The 20,992-nt window shown below is 41.0% G+C and overlaps 4 protein-coding genes and 1 long non-coding RNA gene across 8 annotated transcripts; 2 read left to right on the top strand and 3 right to left on the bottom strand.

The window, feature by feature from the left end:
- Nucleotides 1-307: 307 nt before the first annotated feature.
- On the bottom strand, nt 308-12,118 carry LOC141006808 (cornifelin homolog B-like). Of its 3 annotated transcripts, XR_012179950.1 has the most exons (6): nt 11,038-12,117; nt 5,381-5,478; nt 3,160-3,270; nt 1,780-1,937; nt 433-1,527; nt 308-389 (listed from the first exon to the last, which is right to left on the bottom strand). XR_012179950.1 is itself a non-coding variant. In XM_073479061.1 (5 exons), exons 3-5 carry the CDS (start codon nt 3,260-3,262, stop codon nt 1,405-1,407), a joined length of 384 nt encoding a protein of 127 aa, XP_073335162.1. In that variant the 5' UTR covers nt 3,263-3,270; nt 5,381-5,496; nt 11,038-12,118; the 3' UTR covers nt 308-1,404. The 3 variants fall into 3 exon arrangements, 2 of the variants coding, with proteins under 2 accessions (XP_073335162.1, XP_073335161.1); XM_073479061.1 differs by having other exon boundaries at nt 308-1,527; nt 5,381-5,496; nt 11,038-12,118; XM_073479060.1 differs by having other exon boundaries at nt 308-1,527.
- Nucleotides 7,997-12,070, top strand: LOC141006809 (uncharacterized). 2 transcript variants are annotated; one of them, XR_012179952.1, is made up of 4 exons: nt 7,997-8,235; nt 8,911-9,890; nt 10,265-10,369; nt 11,026-12,070. It is a non-coding gene; the product is annotated as an uncharacterized lncRNA (long non-coding RNA). The 2 variants fall into 2 exon arrangements; XR_012179951.1 differs by having other exon boundaries at nt 7,998-8,235; nt 8,908-9,890.
- A 2,050-nt stretch (nt 12,119-14,168) lies between the features above and the next one.
- LOC141006610 (histone H4) lies at nt 14,169-15,061 on the bottom strand. Its single transcript, XM_073478831.1, has one exon. It carries the CDS (start codon nt 14,994-14,996, stop codon nt 14,685-14,687), a length of 312 nt encoding a protein of 103 aa, XP_073334932.1. The 5' UTR covers nt 14,997-15,061; the 3' UTR covers nt 14,169-14,684.
- Nucleotides 15,006-16,619, bottom strand: LOC141006604 (histone H1.5-like). The gene is made up of 2 exons (XM_073478824.1): nt 15,947-16,619; nt 15,006-15,135 (listed from the first exon to the last, which is right to left on the bottom strand). Exons 1-2 carry the CDS (start codon nt 16,567-16,569, stop codon nt 15,006-15,008), a joined length of 753 nt encoding a protein of 250 aa, XP_073334925.1. The 5' UTR covers nt 16,570-16,619.
- A 3,472-nt stretch (nt 16,620-20,091) lies between these two features.
- On the top strand, nt 20,092-20,802 carry LOC141006606 (histone H3). Its single transcript, XM_073478827.1, has one exon. The coding sequence runs from the start codon at nt 20,241-20,243 to the stop codon at nt 20,649-20,651; it is 411 nt and encodes a 136-aa protein (XP_073334928.1). The 5' UTR covers nt 20,092-20,240; the 3' UTR covers nt 20,652-20,802.
- The last annotated feature ends 190 nt before the right edge of the window (nt 20,803-20,992 follow it).

Here is a 20,992-nt window from a genome sequence, read left to right as displayed (position 1 = left end):
AACAAAAAAGGAAAAGTTAGGTATTATAATAAATACTGTCAAACTACTGTGGTTAAAGCATTTACGCATTAAAATGTCTGACTATGACTAAAGACTGAAGCTTTGGGGTTGCGGCCGACCCGTCCTACTGCGTCATTATTTGACGAGTTGGATCATCTTCTTCCTTTCAACTTTTCAAATCAGCTTTTCTTACAAATAGCACCTTCAAGCTAAATCAAACCTTTGACTCAGCTGCATCATTTTGATTTAGTACGTGACTTCTGACTCAAACTCATCAGTGATTAAGTCAAAAATTACGATGATCTCATCAATTTGACCTTTTATTTTTCATTTATTTATTATTTTCCTCATCACGCATCACATTTCATCAACAGTTTTCTTGTCTTTCCCTGACAGAAAGGTGTCGAGTCTGAGAGATCCTACAACGGCCACCACACAGAGGGTGGACAAAATAAAAGAAACACCTTCCAAGACTGTCAATCGGATTGAACAGCCCTTCCTCATTTCTTACTTCTTGTTTTTTACAGGGGAGAAATTAATAAAAAAAGATGAAAATGTTTACCCAAAAATGAGGAATTAAATAAAGTGATAAATACAATATTTATCCATCACTTATGTTTAACTGTAAATGTTTTTTTCCCAGAAACTGTGTCCCCACTAAATCAAAACACAGGAGAAGTCGGTGATGCACTGTGACCCCACATGGCCTCAACCATGTCGGCTCATTATGAAGAGTGTGACGCCCTCTAGCGGATGTTTCAGGCATTACACGAGTATTTAAAAGAGGCTTTCTGTCATTTTCTGTGCTTTGTACAGCTCTATATTTGCTCATTGATCAACGTATTCATGTCTTGTTGCCTTTTCTTAACCGCATACTGTATAAATATACAGCACACTGTTTTCATTCAATGTATTTTATTGACAAAAGACTGATAATTAATGAAAGCCAATGTTAACTAAAAAAAATGATTACAAAAATGTATATTAATACAACTATCCATTACCATACTCTACTGTATTGTATGATGCAGTATATATACCACTAATATATCTACAGTACTGTATTTCTATGTGATGATGATGTTTATTTGATAGATAAAGCAGGTTGACTGATTATAAACTCGTGCTGTGTGTGTTTGATAACAGAAACAAAACTTTAAACAAAGTGAGAGAAAATTACAAGATAAGATCATTAACTGGTTAAAAAATGCTCACGATCAGTTGCCTGTAAAGGAGAAAGTACAAGGGACAGAATAATCTCAATAAATTATAATTACAGGCACGCGTTCATGTTCAGTCAGGAACACGGCTTCAAGCATTTTTTTTTTTACCCACTGTGCTTCGATATATGAACATGCTAGTAACATCTGTTGCAGGTTGTGTTTGACAGCGGCGACGAGGAGGTTATGTGTTCTTGGCGCCGACGAGGACGACTTGGTAGTTTCTTTTCTTCATCTCTCTGGACATCTGACACCAGGAGCAGGGAGCGCAGAAGGTCGAATACGCACAGTCCCGACACATGGTGCCCTGAAGACACAATACAGTGATCAGCGGGTGAACAGGTGAAGGATTACCAGTCTAGATTACACCGAAACACCCTCAAACACTTCCTCACCTCTTCTATATGTCACTTATGTGTAAACTGCAATGACATTTAACTGGATTAATAGCTATCAATCTTTTCTACACACCCACACGCTGAAACCTTTATTTTAACTCAGTCTTTAAAAACTAGAGTAAATAAAGGATTACACAGATTACAAAGAGTTGCGGCCTTACTCTGATGCCGTAGCGCTGCCGCATGGAGACCCTCATGGACATCGAGATGGGAGGGATGCAGCCGCCGAACATCTCCAGCAGGGGGAGACAGAGACACTCGCCGTAGTCTCTGGAGGTTATACAGGCGAAACACGGAAAGCACCAGAACGCAAAACAACCTGAACCAGGAAACACAACAAATAAACAGCACAGACACTGATACAAGACGCACCTACAGACACTCTGACACAAAGAAACACACGACTTCTTATGAAACACGTGAAGATATGAGGAAGTGCATGAATTGATTGTCTTCCCATTACAACTATTACGAGTTAAGAGTCAGGATTTCCTGTCTCTCTCTCTTACATCAGATTTATTGGCATCATTTTCATCTAACATCTTTTTTTTTTTCATCTAACATGGTTTTAAATACGTAACTTTTTAAAATTTAGTTCAATACTTTGACATTTCTTTGGTGTTCAGATGGAAAAATAAGACAGTTTGTTGCAAATTACAAGTTAAATCAATGAGGGAACGACCTGGTACGATAACTGTATTTTTATGTATCTGGAAATAAAAAAAAGTGTGTTTTTAATAGAAAACAATGTCTTTTTGTTAATGTTTTTGGTAGCGCTTTCTATCAAGGCCCTTGTAACAATCGATAACAGGTTATAAAGGTCCTCATAAGATTGTTGTAAACATTAATAAGAATATAAGTGTTAATAATAGCATCCTAAATATGTTTGTTGTTAGATTATAAGACATTTATAAGCACTGATAAGGAACTTGCTAACAGCTGACTGCTTAAGAACGTTTATAAAAGTTTCTTAAAATATTTCATACATAGCACTTCACATGTATTGAGTTTAACTAAATTGCCTGTTTTGTCATTGTTAAACCTTTACGAAGCTTTTCTTGTAATATTTTATTATGTATTTATAAGCAGTTAAAGGGGGATTCTGCAGTCTTTAGACCTGGGCCCTATAGACCGAGTCATACTTGCTTGTTTACCGCTGCATCTCACATTAGCTCACATAAAATACGTTTTTCATGATGTTATGTCAAAGAATATACATCTCATTCATCTACAATACATGTTTGATCCTTTCATATCTCATTAAAAATACCTATTTTACTATATTAAAATTGGAGACATAATTTTCCTGTTAAAGAAAATGACCCAAAACCGGCAATATAGTCTGATATTCTCCTGTTGATTAGCTGTTGAAGACGCTAGCAAAGATATACAGAATATGAAATAAGCACAACAGAAACGTCAGACAGGTTGAATCACCGTGTTTAACTATAAATCTTTAAATGTTACTGTTATTTCATAAACGTATTTAGCAGTTTATCATCCGGCACGTTCACTGTTATGGATATGAACCAGACGCTTACACCGAGGAACGTCCTCACAGCAGTCACATATCCCCGATCCCCACTCATCAGAGTTTTGGGCCACCATCACAGGCCGAGGTTGCTGGACAACAAACGTGGACATGATGGCGTCTGAAGGAGGAACCAGGAAGCAAAAATCACGTTACGCATGTTTCATAAAGTTGCGTGTGTGAGATAAAATCATACACAAAGTATGACAACAATGAAAAACACCTCTGCTGCTACGTACAAAATATTTCCAAGACTTTGTGTTTTCAGTGAGAAAACCATAGTAAGATTTTGTGGTACTGGAACAGGATTTGATGACAAGTCGTTCTTTATAAAACACTGAAGATCCAATACAGATTTGACGAAGGCTTCAAGAAATAAATGCGTCGCTGCCATCGGTGAGCACATGCGTCAAATTGTAAAGTGCTTTGGATGAAGCACAATATAATCAGAGAGTGACAAAGCCACAAAGTTCACAGCAGGCACAAGTGAGGGTGAATGGACCAAAGCCAAACCTCAACTATTGTGCTATCAGATTAACAAATGTCGTCCTCCTATCTACGAGGGCATCAAATCAGAAAACACGTACGCAAGTTTCACTCTGGAGGGGAAATTACAAACAATGTAGTGTGTCTTTAAATTTGAAAGAGTTGAAAACTGAAAAACAGAATGTGAACGTCAATCCAACACTTTTTTCTGGTTTCAGAGATTTTCCTGAGGCCCTCTGAAAAAGCTGTGTTGTATAAAGTACAAGTAAATGTCAAGATATCATATTAAAAAAGTACAAGTGAAAGTCAACCATACAAATAGTGCCTGGGGAAAAGTCTTAAAGTGTCCGATGTTAAATGTACTTGAATGGATCAAAAGTAATTTTCTGGCAATAAATGTACTTGAGTCTCAAAACTACAAGTTAAAGTTAAAAAAAAACTACAGATACGCCATGCACAGCTGGCACAAAGTAAACCACAGTGGTGACACCATCTTATCAACAATTACATTGAAAAGAGCGAAGAGCAAACTACAGTTTACACATGATGTTTCATCAGATTTGCTCTGTGCTTAATTCCCTACATGTGGTTGTGTAAAAAAAAAAAATATTTAAGCAAAGTTATAAAGTTATGTAAAGCTGAAATAGACAACTCTAGAGAAATATAGTTAATTAGGGAGTCTCATTCCCAGGTTGACAAATACCGACGCTTTGGCTTTTGGACAGCAAACGGGGCGGTGGCGACCATGAGACTTAATAATCAACTATATTTGTCTTGAATTGTCGACTTCAGCTGTAAATAAAGTTAATTAAGCACAGTGATTTATTCTTTGCTTAACTGGCAATCAAGCAAGTGAAGTAGCAACATGTGAAATGCGTAGTTTGCTGTTTTTAACGTAATTGTTACTAAAATAGTGTCAAATGCATCCTGGTGTGCGCTGGCATATTGCTTTTTTTTATTTGGGTCCACTGTAAATAATACTTATGTTTACATGTATGCGTTTACAGTCAACTGATTATCGGCCCGGCCCATTATCTGATATGATATTCAGCATTTTTCTGGTTATTGTAATCAGTGATAATAAATAAAAGTAGTCAAGTAAAAGGACAATATTTGCCTCCTTAATGTAGTGGAGCGAAAGTAAAACGTAGCAGCAAAAAATCTCAAAATTGTACTTAAGCACATGACTTGTAGTTACATGTAGTAAAGTAAAAGTGGAGGTGGATAACAACCATAATTTGAGCAGAGCGAGAGTGAGAACGACGGCCTAGTTTGGGTGATTAATGACTGACAGCTTACGTCTGCGCAGGACTTTCTCACTGTGAAATCAGCATGACGTGTTCCCTCGCTGACTTTTTGAACTCTTTCTGCACACATTCCCCAAATTCCCTCCAATTTTGTTGTGATTTCTCAACATTTCAGAACGCTTGTGAAACTCATTTTAGCCGTCAAGTTGTAAACTTGGAGTATACAAACTGTCGTGTTTTACTGTAAAATATGTTTTCAGCCAATGGAGAATATGATGTATCCGTGATGATGAACGATGTCACCTTGAGAAAAGTACAAATTCTAGTAATGGCGCTTTGTTTTAAAGCTTAACAACGTGCCTTACGGAGAAAAAAAGCATAAAATCATTACACGAGAGAGACATGATGATACAAATACTGAATATAGACTTGTTAAGGATAATAAACACACAGGTAGTATCTATGTAGTCTGATCCTAAAGAACAGTTAATGTCTCACCTGTGTTTCTGTACAACGAGGGAGCTCTGAGTTGGACGTCCTGTCACAGCTTCTGTCTGCACTGACAAGATGTCATTTCTCAGCACGTTCAGAAATACCTGCACACAACAGAACACCTGAAAGGTCAAACCAGACAAACCGGTCCATCCCGTCCCGCTATTATATCGTTACCTTCAGAGGATCAAAAAAAAAAAGAGGTTGGGTCATCACATGATGGCAAAACTCACGTCATGATGAGTGAAAATAATGTGCCATTGTTTTCCTGAAACACAAAGTTCTAGATGTGAACTTTTTGTTGCTTTATTTTAAATAAGTGTTGTTCAACATGCATCTAGTTCTACCTGCTGACGATTTCATCGGTTTGTTTAACACTCTGATCAATTTTCTAAAACCTGCGTCTTCGTCTAACACATTAAAACAAATCCAACATATCATTAGCAAAGCTGGACAACACTGATGACAGTCTATCCACGATTCCTTGTACAATCATGTAAGCAAGCTAACGTAACGGTACACTAAATCACTGTGTGGCACCTATCTGAACAGCACACTAGTCAGCTGACTATGCATTATAACTTCACATTTCTATATGTTAAATGTTTTATTTAATGTTTTGACTTACCTGATTCTGCTGTTCTGATGTATCGTTTAAAATATCCAGGGGTGTCACGCTTACAAATGTTGGAAAAACTATCTGGGACAGTGGTCTCTCTCAACCTAATCGTCAGAATAAATGTTGGCAAAGTACATTTATTCATGTCCTGGTTATGGTCTGGTTAGGTTAAGGCACAAAAACAACTTGGTTAGGGTTAGGAAAAAGTTCTGGTCGTCACAAGCGCAGCTGGAGATGGCCGGACTTCCCACAAACACAGTCGGAATTTGTGCCGAAGTCCGGTTTGGTCCCTCATCAAAATGACCCAGTGGTTTCACACTTACAATTACTGTTTGATTGGATTTTAATATGCCAGGTATTTTGTTTGGCTGAGCTGGCAGGGGTCGAGGAGCATGGTGCATCCAGGATCCAGGGAAGCAATGACACGGAGGACTTTTTAGCTACTGCTTCTACTTCTTGTTTTTTTTTTTTACTTAAGCTTAAGCTAGCAAGAAGCACTGGGGTTAGACGACCTTTTCGCCTGATAGGTAGATTTTAAAACCAGTGTCGTGCATGAGAATGTGAGCGTCGCTGACTCCCGTGAGAGTTCATGGTCTGTTTTAAAGAACCCGGCTGCACATGTTACAGGGTCACGTTTCATACGTAGCGTTACATGTGTTACTATGGATCAGGCTACTCTGACAGCTGACAATCACGCTAACAACAACAATAACTGTTTTCTATAATGGAAATTTAAATAATAAATAATCACAGAAGACATTCAGACATTTTCTGGTTTATCATTGTGGGATTTATGATAAAAAAACAAATCTTATTAATAATGTTTTGTATTACTTTGTTACTGCTTTTAGTTGAAGAAGAACATGGAAGAAATTAACATGAACTAGTTGACTGTGAACTTCAAAATTAAAAATTGTGAAATATGAACATGAACTACTTCATTGTTATCTGTGTGAACTGAACTTTGAGGTAGCTCATGTGAAATGTAAAGTTGTGCAACGCTGCTGACCTAAATGTATGGACTGCATTTACAGCTGGCTCACATCCAGTTGTGAAGCGAGCCAGAACAGCTCCAGATGTGTTCTCTGGCTGCTCTGATCGTTTTCTGACCACATGCTTGCATTTACATATGATAACCAGATGCTCACGAGTACATGCATTGTGTAAAAGTGGGTCAAAGTTTTTTACTGCTTCCTGCACAGAGACCATCCTCTCTCCCTCTCTTTCTATATGACTGAGAGCATTAAAATGGCAGCTTTAGAAATACATCTCTTGCTCTTTCATTCAGAGGAACTGGCATGGATTTTTTATTTTTTTTTTACAGGATCATTTTTATGAAGAAGGAGCAAATAAATGAGGAAATGTTTTCTCTTTTCTATCTATGACATTTGGTCACAGGCTCTCTGTAAAGTTACAAGTAGAGCCCGACTGATACTGGATTTTTGGGGTGTAGAAACGGCCCAAACTAGGAACAATCTGGAGGGTTTATGAATCCCATCGAGCCTGTAATCACCCCAGGAACCTCCACCAGAGGGAAACACGAGGAGGGGGGAGTTGAAAATTATCTATCTCTGCTTTACGTTTAGACAACTACAACGTTTAATTACTCGGTTAAGTTTGGTGAAAGACTGCCTGCACGGATAAAAGAAAGAGACAAGCTGCAACTTGCAAAATCAAAATCAAACACGCCTGACTGGCTGAACCACCCACACTGACCTCACTAAGAGATTAAAGCCGGGATAAAAAACATCACAATACTTTGGTGCCTGTGCTACACTGGTCAGGAAAACATGAGCAAACAAGTGATACTCTACTTTATCTGGTAGGAACAGTCTCTGAGCTTCTCTGTGAACTTTAATTGTATGAATTAAGCAATAATGGCAGGGATCGAACACGTGATATTTAGGTCACGCAACTGAGAAGTCACTGCGTTGGCTCGCAAAGTATTTGAAAACCTGGATAAGTAAAAGTGATGCAACAGGTGGTTTTAGGACTGAAAGGCGCGCTGTTTGTGTTTATTTAAGAAATATGGGCCGGTATCGTGAGTGAATAAACCTATCCCATCCTTTATCCTTTAACCTTTTAATGTGGCACAACATCAACTGCAGCCACAAACCCCAGTAAAGGCTGTGGGCGTACTGTGAGCGAAGGAACAATGCCCAGGAACCTCGCCATGGATAGAAGTCAATCGAACAGAGCAACATAAAGAGACAAAGTACTCAATAGGATGACTTTGTTGGCGGTGAGTTACCTCATCAACCGTCATTCGGAGCCTGTAAAATCTAGGGTAGTCTTAAACTTGGACTTTTTACGTCTGTTCTGCCCACAACCAGAAGTACGCAGTCGCTTTGACGATCATAATCTAAAAAGACATGAGATCCAGGTCTCATTTAGTGTAAAAAAGATAATGCAGCACAACACCACGGTAATTTGCTTAAACAACTGTAACTAGTTTTTTTTTTATAAAACATTACTTCAGCAGAAATAAATAGTGTATTTGTTGTAGACTGGATTGTGGCTCCTGTACAGTAAAGTCAGGATTATATGGCTTTCAGTGATGCTGCCTGTGCTCCAGCAGCTTTCCCATTCCCTTTGACCCAGATTGAAGACTACCATGAGCCAGCACATACCGAGCAAACGTGACCCTGCTGGGCTACGATTCAAGTCCGGCTCTCTGTCAGGACTTTGTTCTGTGAACGGAGGGGGAGCTGCTAACCAACATGTGAACAGCAGCTTTTACCCTTAAATAGTTGGAATAGTCGGTTCGGATCACAACAACTTCATACTCATGACTTGTATCTTAAAAACTCAATAATCCTGAGCCCTGCCATTGTGTCGTAAAGGCTTGTTGTTGAATATTGTTGAATATGTGTCAACAGACAGACGTTAAAACGTGTTCCTGCTTTATCCACAGCAGATAAACCTGCTGAACTCAGCAAGTAAAGACCAGAGAGCATACGTCTGACCAGAGCAAACATCAAGCAGAGCGGCAGCCCTGCACACTGAGTCCTCCCAGTCAACATCATCCAGACCTTTACTACGAAATCCCACAAAGTGCTTCCCAGAGGTAGTCGAGTTCAGCAACAAGCCAAATGAGTGCAGATAAAACAGGAAGATATATCTTAATGACATGATTAATGTGGCGCCAACAGCAACCACGTCCCTGAAAACCTTCACTGACAATGACTTTAATTGGTTTTCCAACAGTATCTGCTCATGCCAACCATAGCATTACTAATATTTTTGTTCCGGTTTAGGCAATTCAAAGCACTCTGACTTGATTAAATGTTGACAAAAACTGATTCGAAGCATGAGGCAGGGCTGATTCATGTTTTCATTGTGTTTGTCTTAAATCGAGCCTTGCTGCACCAGCTATCATTCTGATATAGATGGGAAAAAACACTCTGGCTTGTTTGAATTTCTTTAAACCAATCACAATCATCTTGGGCGGTGTTAAACCCAGGACGCAAAATAGTATCACATACTAACATACTGCATACTCAATCAGTATACGCTGCACACTGCCTACTACACGGACGTTTAAGTAGGTTATTAGTATTATTTTAGGACAAAGAAAAAAAGGGAACGAGACAACGCAAAGGCTCTTGTCTCTGGTTCACATTTGATTTAAAGTATAAAGAACCAAGGAAAACAAACTATTGAGGTTAGAGGTGGACGGAGAAAAGTTAGCAGCTGTCAGTAAGCTGCAGGCAGAGAGAGAGAGAGAGAGAGAGAGAGAGAGAGTTAGTAAGAGAGAGGGGAGGCCGAGAGAGCGAGAGAGAGAACAAAGAGAGAAAAGAGAGGGAGGGTCAGGCGGAGAGAGCAGTGGTGCAGCAGTCAGTCCTGAGAGGAGGAAGAGGAGAGAAGAAAGAAACGAGGATCTCACACTGAAATCTGGTATTGCCTTCATTTCCACCTATATGACAATTTATTGTGTATTTTTTTTCGTACAGTACGGTCGCTACATGACTTTGATAAATGTTTACATATGTGTGCATGTGTGTCTAGATAAGATAGCGAAGAACAAACCCCTCTGATACTGTGGAAACTCTGGGATCTTAACAAGAATTCAAATCAAATGTTTACAAAAATGTACACCAACTGTATTATTTTAATTACTTTTCAGTAAGTCGTTTTGTTTTTACAAACAAAGAATACTCAAAAGCATGAAAAAGCACTCAAAGTCATGCTTACGAACTTATTACAGCTCTGTTTGTTTGTAAAGATTTTCTAATCACACACAAAGTGTTGGATCTTTTTGTATCTTGCAGCAGCTCCAGAGTTTCTATCCTCAGCCTGAACTCTGACTCCAAACCCAGAGAAGGACGAATCGCACTCTGACCGCACTACTACAACAACAGCTTCAGCAACCACTGGTTAGTTTAGCGCACTGAAACATGACAAAACACATATGAAAACGTAATCTTTCTCTGAATAATTTCTTTGAGATTTACCCTGCTTTGTACTGATCCAGCTTGTATCAGTCTTTCATAGGATCTCTGCCTCCCCCCAGTGGAAACTTGATGAAAGCACAGGAACCGCCTCAGCCAGTTTAAAGCAGCACTTAAACGGGAACTTTGCAAATTTGCCACCAGCGTTCTGTCACTACAGTTTGGGTAGTAAATGCGAATGACCAGTGTTAAACTTCTGCATCCTGAGCTCCACACTTGTTTGTTAGCAAACACTTTAGGACTGTTGTATCAATTACAGATTGCTGCTCTGCATTTTTAAAGCGCACAGCCCTGAACAGAAAGAGTATCATTGGATCGAGACGGAGAGCCAACGCTCTTTAAATCTTTAATTTTAGGATTCATTTACTGCTGTAAAGAGGTAAAATAACATTATATTTATGAAAAAGTAAACATTTCTTTTGTAGCTAAACTTATTTTTCCCCCCTTTTTCTGTTCCTTTAATCAATTCAAAATCCATCACACTTTGTGACCCTTCTAATCCAAATGCTGGGCGCCAACACCACGTAATCTCATCACATATCATGTCATCTAATCTACTGCTTTAAAAATATGATTTGCAGGTGTTTTAGTACCTCAAACCAGGTGCAGAAGCAGAGGTAGGATGTCAGCCACATCAGACCCTCTGGAGAAGCTGCAGAGCCAAACGGACTCTTTCCTCACTGCAGCCCGGCTTCTCCGAGGTGGATGGATCCAGGAGGGGAAGAAGACGGCTTCAAAACGTGCTGAGATTCGCCTGAAGGACCCCAGCGGCAGTCAAGTTTCTGACGTCACCGAGGACAGAGAAACACGCTCTGAAAAGAAGGCAGATGAAGTAAAACAGACAAGTGAAGCTGGATTCTTAGCTAACAGACAAAGAGAAAGACAGACGGGTTTCTACATTCAGACAGGAAGTGTTCGCGTTTGGGTGTCCAGCTGTCGCACCACATACAGGAAGTCCAGGAGGTTCAAGGCCCCGTTACTACCAGTCATTGCTGAGATTTAGGCTACTTTTGTACTTCATCTCGGTTATCATACGAGTCGCTTATTTTCTCGATTAATTGATTAGTTGTTTTGGTCTGTAAAATGTAAGAAAATAGGGAAAAATCAGTGTTTCCAACAGCATAATATGACATCCTCAAATGTTTTGTTTCGTCCACAACCCAAAGTTATTCAGTTTACTGTCACAGAGGTGGAAATGAACCAGAAAATATTCACATTTAAGAGGATGGAATCAGAGAATTTTTACTTTTTGAGATATGTTTGATATGATGTGTTGATGCTGAGTTTGTTTATTAAACTGTAGAAATGTGACGGTGGGTTGGTGTTCTGTTATAGTTAAAAATATACATTATGGGTGTCGAATCAAGACTGGATATAAAGCGTATTTGTTTTTTTATTGTCTAACCACACAGCCAGTTTGTCATTAAGCCACTGCAATTCACACTACATACTTCTATCTGTTGGATATTTGCCATGAGTTTGCTATAAGTTGGCATCAGTTAGCAGCAGATGTTTGTGAACAGTCTTTTTCAAGAAATGGAGTTTCTTTAAGTTTCTTTTGTTTTGTTTTGTGTTTGATTACGTTCATTTTCCTGAATCTAAATAAACAAGTGAAATGTCTTGTCATTCTTTTTGAGATATGTTGGTTAATTGCTTTGGTGCTAACAATAGTATAACCGTAGGATAACTAATCCATAGTGAACTTTTACATTAAACTAATAACTTTAAACCAGCGCCATCTTGTGATTGTGACCAAACATGGCAGCTAAGCAACAATGAACTTAAATTAAGCTTCAGTGGCACAAAGGCCCTTAAACTGTGGATATTATTAAAACTCCAACATATACTCAATCTCCACATTAAATTAGATACGGATGCGTAAAAAGGAAAAGAAGTAAAGAGGGAGAAAACTAATACTGAACTGCTGAGTTATTAGCTAAATTAGCTAGCTAGCTTACGTGACAGCACACAACAGTACTTTGGTTGTGGGGAATAGCATTTTCCAGCTAACTACTATAAGTTAGCGACATCGCATAGATTTCAATAAGTACATTTGAAGTATTTGTTTCTACCAAATATCAATTATCAATCAATTATCAAACGTTACATAAACAGGTGGTTAAAGCTAAAGCTAACGTGACAGTCTTACCTGCTCGCTGACCTCCAGAGGATAAACAGCTAAATACGTCTCAAAAACGAGCCGAATAAAAGTCTACTTACAATCATATACTGATATCTCATCAAACAAGTCAAACATATGTGACCTTCATTCAAAACAAACATAAAAAGACATTAAAAAAACAACTCATAATTACTTTTCAACTAAGCTAATTGGAATCGCTGCTTCTCTGCTTTTAGCATTTCAGTAGATTCAAGTGACGGAAGTTCGAACAGCGCCACTCTGCCATAGGAATCCACGCTGTGGTCAGAGAGAGTATTACACCCGCACTGATCAGCACTACAGAAGATGATGAAAGACAAAGTTCAGAGAGTTAAACAGGTGATATAAAACATTTACAAAAGCACATGACACCTGGAAATTGACTTCTCTTACCTTGTCATGTACAGTTTTCGATGCTTGCAACTTTTAAATGTAGCACTTGCTGCAGGTCAGCATTTAAGGTTGATGTTCTTGCATGTTCCTTGCAAGTTTTGGTTTGTATCCACACGGTTGAATGCACTTACTGTAGGCAGTTTTTTTTATACTTAAACAAATGTAATGTAATAAACATTTAATTCTGAAGTGTAGTGCAGCTGTGGGAAGCGATGACCTCTCCAGTTCAGAGAATTCAGATAATGAAAATGTGTCATTCACTGAAAACTGTGAATGTAATTAAGTAATCAACCTGAGCCTACATCTGGAAGGTATATGTGTGTTGTGTAGGAAAAAACTGTGCCAGATCTCAGTGTTTATACTTAAACTAGTGTGTCTATTTCTAAAGATTGTTTTGCATCTTTTACTTCAGATAATAGGTCGTGATAGGCTACCAAGTATGACTTTAAGTGTAATGAAAAGGTGCATTAATGTTTGGTGTCATCCAAAATATTATATATCAAGGATTTGTGGACAACGCATTATATACATTATTTTCACAATAACAACTATATATCATGCAGCTTCTGAACAATTGTGTGTAAAAGACAGTGAAAACTATTATATCAGCCTGGTGTGGTGGATCTACCTCAGCCCAAGGTTTGTAGGGCTGCTGAGTGTTACAACACTTAAATAACACTTACCATAAAATTATATTGTATACATTATAAAAGTGTACATCACTTCACTGCTAAAAGAAAAGAAAGCAGACTCACTGCCAGTTGCAGTGTCATATTTTGATTTGCAGACTTGCAAAATCAGTTAAAATGTACACGGTAGAAAACAAACAGTTTTCACGTGTATTTGTATGTACAGGGAAGACCTGCCACATCCAATATGGCGGACGCGCTAACGTAAACCCGAGACGACACATGTAATTACGTCTCAGATACTTTACGGTACGTGACTTGTAGAAAGTCAGTCCTTACTAAATAATTAATTACTTCGTGGCAATTGAAATTGTACCCCGTGTTAGCAGTAGTGTGTCCCATAGATATACATATACATACGTCTATGGTGTGTCCCCTCTGGATTGCCGTACGACTGCCGTAAAGCAGTTGATGTCGTGATTCCGCTGTGGTCACATGTGGGAGAAGTCGTTGCTGAACAAAGCACCGAGTCTCTGCCCCGTTTCTTTCAGCAAGGACATTTATAAACAAATATAATGTCTACAAATGCATCACTTATTAACATGACATAATTCCTGCACTTAGCAGACACTGGCTGTGAAACTAGTAAACTTTCATAAACAGTCTGTTATGTTGGGCTCTTCTGTACAAACACAATTACTCTAACAAAAGACTTTGCTGATTTATAACAAGTCCAACTTCTCCCCAGGTGAAATGTACATATTGTTTAGCAAATCATAACATCCACAGAATAAGTTGCTTGAAAGACTGCCCACCTGTTACACTGTAAAAGTTAGATTCTGCAAATACAAGTTGACTATTCAGACATCTCAAACTTTCTCCTTCCAGCAGACCTCTGCTTTCTTTATAGACTTTTAAATACTTAAGTGTCTTGTTTGAGCTGAAAATGGAAAACAAATTAATAAATAAAATAAAGCACAGGAACCATCTCTTCAGAGCGGGTGGGTGGCTCTTAAAAGAGCCGTTGGGTTTCGGTATCAGCGGGTCAGGACGAGGTTCAGCCGCCGAAGCCGTACAGGGTGCGGCCCTGCCTCTTCAGCGCGTACACCACGTCCATGGCGGTGACGGTCTTCCTCTTGGCGTGCTCGGTGTAGGTGACGGCGTCACGGATCACGTTCTCCAGGAACACCTTGAGCACCCCGCGGGTCTCCTCGTAGATCAGACCGGAGATACGCTTCACTCCGCCGCGGCGAGCCAGACGGCGGATGGCGGGCTTGGTGATGCCCTGGATGTTGTCGCGGAGGACTTTACGGTGCCGCTTGGCGCCTCCTTTACCGAGTCCTTTGCCTCCCTTTCCTCTTCCGCTCATGTTGTCAGCTTAGTCTTCAACAAAGTCAACTGCCTGCGCGAGCGAGCGAGCGAGAGTTCTTGAGCCTGGTGAGAGTTCTTTGAGGGTGTGTGAGATGAAGTTGCCTGCGCGCCGCAGACACTCTGAATATACAGCCTGTCTGCGGACGTAAAGGAAGACGCGTGTTAGGTTCGGTGGGCGGGGCCAGACCCCTACAGTTTTTTCTGAGCTGTCTTTTTCAATCTCAACACTTCCACAAGTTTAGGATGTACTTTTTTTACACTGTGAGGTTCAGTTTGTAATCTGCACATCCTTTCTAATAAAAGCAAGACATTAGACTTAAAATGAGCTCCTTGTTATACTGCCTTCAGCAATCATGTACAAAAAGGCTGATTATTATGATTCATACCATCTGCTGAGGTACGAATGTTTTTAGTGGACTGAACCTGCCAAAATCAGAAATTAGATATATGAATGGCTCAATAAATACATTAATATGCCATTAAATGCAACAAAAACAATAAGAAAAATAATAATACATATAGGAATTAATGAGTTAATACAATGTGATCCAAGTAGATATTTTTACTTAGATTTCTTTTTCACCTTTGTAATAATTCAACTATTTATCTATTTTCCCATTTAATTTATTTAATTTATTATTATACTACTTTGATTTGCTTCTTTCCCAAAACTTATTCCTGCATTTCTTTACTTTTCTTTATTTAATTCTGCTTTATTTTGTGAAACTGAAGCAGAACATCACAATTTGGTAAAAATAATAATGAATGCCTAATTTGATTTATTTTTGGTTCATGTCATTCATCTATGTTATATTGTAAAGTGATAATGGGGTCCTCCTAACGTGTTCATTGTGACACTGATACCCAGGAACAGACTCTTTCTGAGGATGTGTGTGGCTCTTAAAAGAGCCTTTTGTTGGACGGTGGTTCAGGCGGGTGACAGCTTACTTCTTCTTGGGTGCTTTCTTGGCGACCTTCTTGGCGACCTTCTTTGTGGGTGACTTCTTGGCCGCGGTGGCCTTCTTCGCCGGCTTCTTGGGGGCCTTGACCTTCTTGGGGCTCTTGACCTTCTTGGGGCTCTTGGCTACTTTCTTGGCCGCGGGTTTCTTCGCCTTCTTCGGGGATTTCTTGGTGACTGCCTTGACGGCCACCTTCTTGGCCGCGGCTGTCTTGGTTTTCTTAACCGCTGCCGTCTTCTTGGCTGCGGGCTTCTTGGCTTTGACAGCGGGCTTCTTTGCCGGCTTCTTGGCTTTGGGAGCGACCGCTTTCTTGGCCAGCTTGAAGGAGCCGGATGCTCCGATCCCCTTCGTGCGGACCAGGGTCCCCTTCTCCACCAGAGCCTTCACGGCGACTCTAACGCGGGACTTGTTCTTCTCCGCGTCGTAGCCGCCGGCGATCAGGTTCTTCTTCAGGGCGGCCAGAGACATGCCGCCGCGGTCTTTGGACGAGGCGACGGCGGCCACGATGAGCTCCCTGAGGCCGGGGCCGGTCTTCGCCTTGGTGACCCGCTTCTTCTTGGCTGCCTTGGCCGGAGCGGCGGCGGCGGCTGGAGCTGGAGCTGGTTCTGCCATTTTAATACCGAGTGTTTAGTTTCTGTTCGCAACAACACGAGAGTGTCTGAGCTGTTGGAAGTACACAGAGCACGGGGCTGTACTTAAACACACCATGAGAACCGTGGAGACTCAACCGCGCCGCGGCTCCTGTGTGCGGTCTGAACTTGGTGTCACTTGTGTTTTCTCCTCACCGATAAAACACGTTAAACTACGCGTAGGAGAGGAGCTGCGGGCTGACAGCGGGGGAGCAGACAGCGGACACGTGTCTCTTCGTGTTGAGGTCACGCAGAGCTCCGAGGATCTCTGCGTTTTGTTCGGGGAGCCTCCAAACCGCACACATTCACCGTCGTGTCCGGCGCTGCTCGGCGACTTTTCCCTCTCATTTCTCGGCTAAAATGTTTAAAAATGCCGCAGAGCTCCGTCAAAAGCTGTTTTCCAGCCGGCCCACACGTTCGTTCAGGGACTCGAGGTGGAAACAAACATCCGGTGGTGATCGGTTTGTTATAAAATGAAGTTATTCTGGTGGCAGCAAACACACTGAGGATGGCCGAGGACAGACTTCCTATCACAGCTGATCCCAGAGGGTGTGAACGTCTCTGCTGCTGGGAACGGGATTCAATATCGATAAAGTGATAATAAATCTAGTAGTAATGAACATATCGAGGGTTCAATAACATCTGTCTGATGCAGCATAGCACGTTTCTACACTGTTTTGTGATCCTTTATCAGTGAAAGAAACAGAAAGTAAGGACTGTTTTGATTGTTTCTGACAGCAGCTTTACTGATGGAGCTGATTGTGACAAATATACACACACATGATGAATTTAAATGGATTAAGTGCCACCTGTGTTCAGTGCACCAGTGTGTAACATTAAATAGGCTACACAATACTTACAGACTGTACTTATATAGCATCTGTTGAATGTATTGACATAGAGGAGCCTTTTATAACAGTTTTCTGTAGGTTTAACTTGCTTTGGTCAACTTGAGATGTGTCATTTGAATTTGTTTTTCACAGATCTGACGAATGGAAATAATGAATGGAGAACTCACTTCTGGACCCAAAGCCATCCAAAAATATGCAGCCACCACTGTTGAGCTCTGTAAAGCCACTTCCTGCCAAGAGTTAAAAGTAAAAATGAGTCCCCTCAGCCAACTGAGGCGAGCTGACCCCCTCTGACGTCATAACCCAGTTACACTCCTCAAATCACTACCACATTTACAATTAGCCCAAAATGCAGCATGTAGGCTGTTAACAAATACCACTTTTCCACCCAAATTAGCGGGTCGACACAGGTTTTTTAAATGCCGGTCAACCTGCTAAAAATCGCCTCTTAACTCCATTCCCACAAGCAAGGCAGCCCGTCTGTGATTTTTATCTGAAGCGTCACGTTTCACGTCACGAACGCGCCGGAAACAGTTGTTACAGAAGAGAAAACAACAATGGACCCATTGTGAAAGAAATGCTGCGGCTAGAGTCTTAACACGTACGAGAAAATGTGACCATATTACACCAATCCTAGCCTCACTGCACTGGCTCCCAATACATATAAGATCGGACTTTAAGGTGCTGCTGATGACATACAGACAATCTGGCTCTACTGATGCCTTTAAATCTCAACTCAAAACTCACTTCTTTGACTTAGCCTTTAATTAGTCCTTGACATCGACTGCTAGCTTCCTCGGTGGGTCGGTCTCAATGAGTGAGCTATAGTATTAGACTCCACGTTGTCCTGCCGACGAGTAATAATCTGCTTATTCTGATTAACATTGCATTTCTATAACTTTGTTTTGCTTTCTGTTCCCACAAGCTGCAAGCTGTGTCACTTTCACTCTCTATAGCTTCCTCCCCCTCTTTCTCCTCCTCCTCCTCCTACTCTCTTTTCATTCAGGCTCCTTTCTGATGACCTCGGGCCCCAGGGACCATCTACCTCTCCTGGCTCCTGCAGCCCCACATACTGTCGGATCTGGACTGTCACACCCGGGCTCCGTTGGATCATTCCTCTCCTTGTTTCGCTATCTCCTTATAACTGTATTCCTGTAAATTTTGAGGCCTCCTCACTCTGATCTCTCTATCTATTACTAATTATCCTGTGTGGCCTGCCCTCTTCCAGGTCACCACGGTGGACAGGAGGTCATGCGGTTCGGTTTTCCTGTTAAAAGGGTCTTTTTTTTCCATCAAGATGGCAAGTTTTTCCTCACTCGAATCGAGGGTCTAAGGACAGAGGATGTCGTTCACTGTACAGACTGTAAAGCCCATTGAGGCAATGTGATTGGGATTTTGGGCTATATAAATAAAATTTGATTTGATTTGATTTGACAACTGCAGAGTCACTTGACCCGGGTGTTAGTGCAGAGTTTACACATTTCCATTGCACAAAAAGCCTGATCTTAGTGGGTTTAAGTGGGATTTTTGACCAGTAGAAAAGAGGTAAAATACTGGTCGTTTTATTGAATTCTCACCTCCCTTCATTGACTTTAAATAAAACACAGAATCCATTTCTAAATGTTATTAATCACATACAAAGCACAGCGTGGCCTGGCTCTCCTGTGTACAAACTGAATTTCTGAGCCCTTTTTCTCTCGGTTGTCAACTCTGACAATCTGATCTGGGCCTCCATCTGGTTTCGTTCGGTTCTGTTCTTGACTAAATCGCCTACAGAATGGACGGTTAAAGCACTGAACTTGTTTATGTGTGGCTTCATTAATTCAGACACACTGCATGTTAACATCAGCTCTAGACAGCAGTCCTCGTGGTCTGTGTCGCACTCAACTCGCTCCCTGGAGCAACAAAACTAGAAACAACAAACCTATTTCTAAGTGCTTTATCTAAGTGCTTAATAGCTTTAATTAGAGCTGAAGAAGCCTCTTGGATGAGGTGGCTGTGCATTAACAGTGGCCACATTAAACTTGGTAACAACCTTTCCCAGTCTATCAGATCTGACAAATCTGTAATTTGTTTCTAAAGGTAAGCGTTTTTATAAATAAATATAAATGTGTCTGTGTGTCTTTTGTCTTTGCTATATCTTTGTGCCCCATGCTTGTTTTGGTGCATGTATGTACCCTATGCTATTATTAATTTTATTCTTATAGTACTGTGGCAGACTGCCTAACCACATTTACTGGTGCGAACCTGCAGAAAGACTGGACAATGTACAGACTGACGGCAGTTTGGTGACAGAGGAGGGCAGATAGCCTGCAGGCCATGCTGCCCTGAGATGACAGGAAGTGAAGAGGGAGCTGTAAAAACAGGAATTTTACCTTCAAATAAATGTCATTTTTACAAAATAGTAGAAGGGGATTCTTTCCAAAATTGGATAAAAATGACATTACCCCTCATCCCAATGACTATCTTGTAATATCCCTTTTTTATTTTAACAACATCATACCAATAAAATGTATGAAATTGAAATATATATTCAGGATTGGTGGATATAAATAATGTTGAAGACGATCTAAACTTCAGCACCTCAAAGACACATTTCTAACATTTCCTGTCAGATGGGTCCTTGTAACAGTCGCTGTGTCTGATTGGTTAGTTTGAATGTTTCCCTCCAATAGTTGATCAGCTGCAGCGCGGGAGTCGCTCTGTGTTGACGTCACTCCAGCGGTGTCTTTATAAAGCCGCTGTTGGCCGTCAGTCAGCATCGAGTCCTGATCTGTGACACAGAGAAGACAGCTGAGCGAAGATGGCGAGAACCAAGCAGACAGCCCGTAAGTCCACCGGAGGTAAAGCTCCCAGGAAGCAGCTGGCCACCAAGGCTGCCCGCAAGAGCGCCCCGGCCACCGGCGGAGTCAAGAAGCCCCATCGCTACAGGCCCGGTACCGTGGCCCTCAGAGAGATCCGTCGCTACCAGAAGTCCACCGAGCTGCTCATCCGCAAGCTGCCCTTCCAGCGCCTGGTCCGGGAGATCGCTCAGGACTTCAAGACCGACCTGCGCTTCCAGAGCTCCGCCGTCATGGCGCTGCAGGAGTCCAGCGAGGCTTACCTGGTCGGCCTGTTCGAGGACACCAACCTGTGCGCCATCCACGCCAAGAGGGTCACCATCATGCCCAAAGACATCCAGCTGGCCCGCCGCATCCGCGGAGAGAGAGCTTAGACTCACCCCGCACCTGTTCAACAACACAACGGCTCTTTTAAGAGCCACACACCGACACTATGAGAGCAACATGTCCGAAACAACCACAACAATACTGTTTTAAACCAACATCAATGAAAATATATACACTTTAGTTCCCTTCTGTGGCCTTTACTCATGAATCACCTCTTGGTAACAACTTGTCCCTATTAAGTCAGTTGATTTCTCTTTCACTAAATTAATAAACATAATGAAAATAACCCTATTCTGAGGATTTTGACTAAAAGTATGTTTTCCTAATCTGACCTACATCGTCTGGCTCATACGTCGCCAACTCGGCTCAAAGACACAAACATTCATGT

This window comes from Pagrus major, chromosome 13, assembly GCF_040436345.1.
Source record: "Pagrus major chromosome 13, Pma_NU_1.0".
In the NCBI taxonomy this organism is placed as follows: Eukaryota; Metazoa; Chordata; class Actinopteri; order Spariformes; family Sparidae; genus Pagrus; species Pagrus major.
The sequence above is the reverse complement of the archived record's forward strand: the minus strand, read 5'-3'. Positions and strand labels throughout refer to the sequence as shown.

Bases quoted from the DNA above. Each gene is read 5' to 3' on its own strand.
- LOC141006808 (XM_073479061.1), bottom strand. From the start codon at position 3,262: ATGTCCACGTTTGTTGTCCAGCAACCTCGGCCTGTGATGGTGGCCCAA. The intron at 1,938-3,159 runs GTAAGCGTCTGG...TTCCTGGTTCAG, and splicing joins CTGTGAGGACGTTCCTCGGT to GTTGTTTTGCGTTCTGGTGC. The intron at 1,528-1,779 runs GTAAGGCCGCAA...TTGTGTCTTCAG, and splicing joins GGCAGCGCTACGGCATCAGA to GGCACCATGTGTCGGGACTG.
- LOC141006606 (XM_073478827.1), top strand. From the start codon at position 20,241: ATGGCGAGAACCAAGCAGACAGCCCGTAAGTCCACCGGAGGTAAAGCT.
- LOC141006610 (XM_073478831.1), bottom strand. From the start codon at position 14,996: ATGAGCGGAAGAGGAAAGGGAGGCAAAGGACTCGGTAAAGGAGGCGCC.
- LOC141006604 (XM_073478824.1), bottom strand. From the start codon at position 16,569: ATGGCAGAACCAGCTCCAGCTCCAGCCGCCGCCGCCGCTCCGGCCAAG. The intron at 15,136-15,946 runs GTAAGCTGTCAC...TTACGTCCGCAG, and splicing joins AAGAAAGCACCCAAGAAGAA to ACAGGCTGTATATTCAGAGT.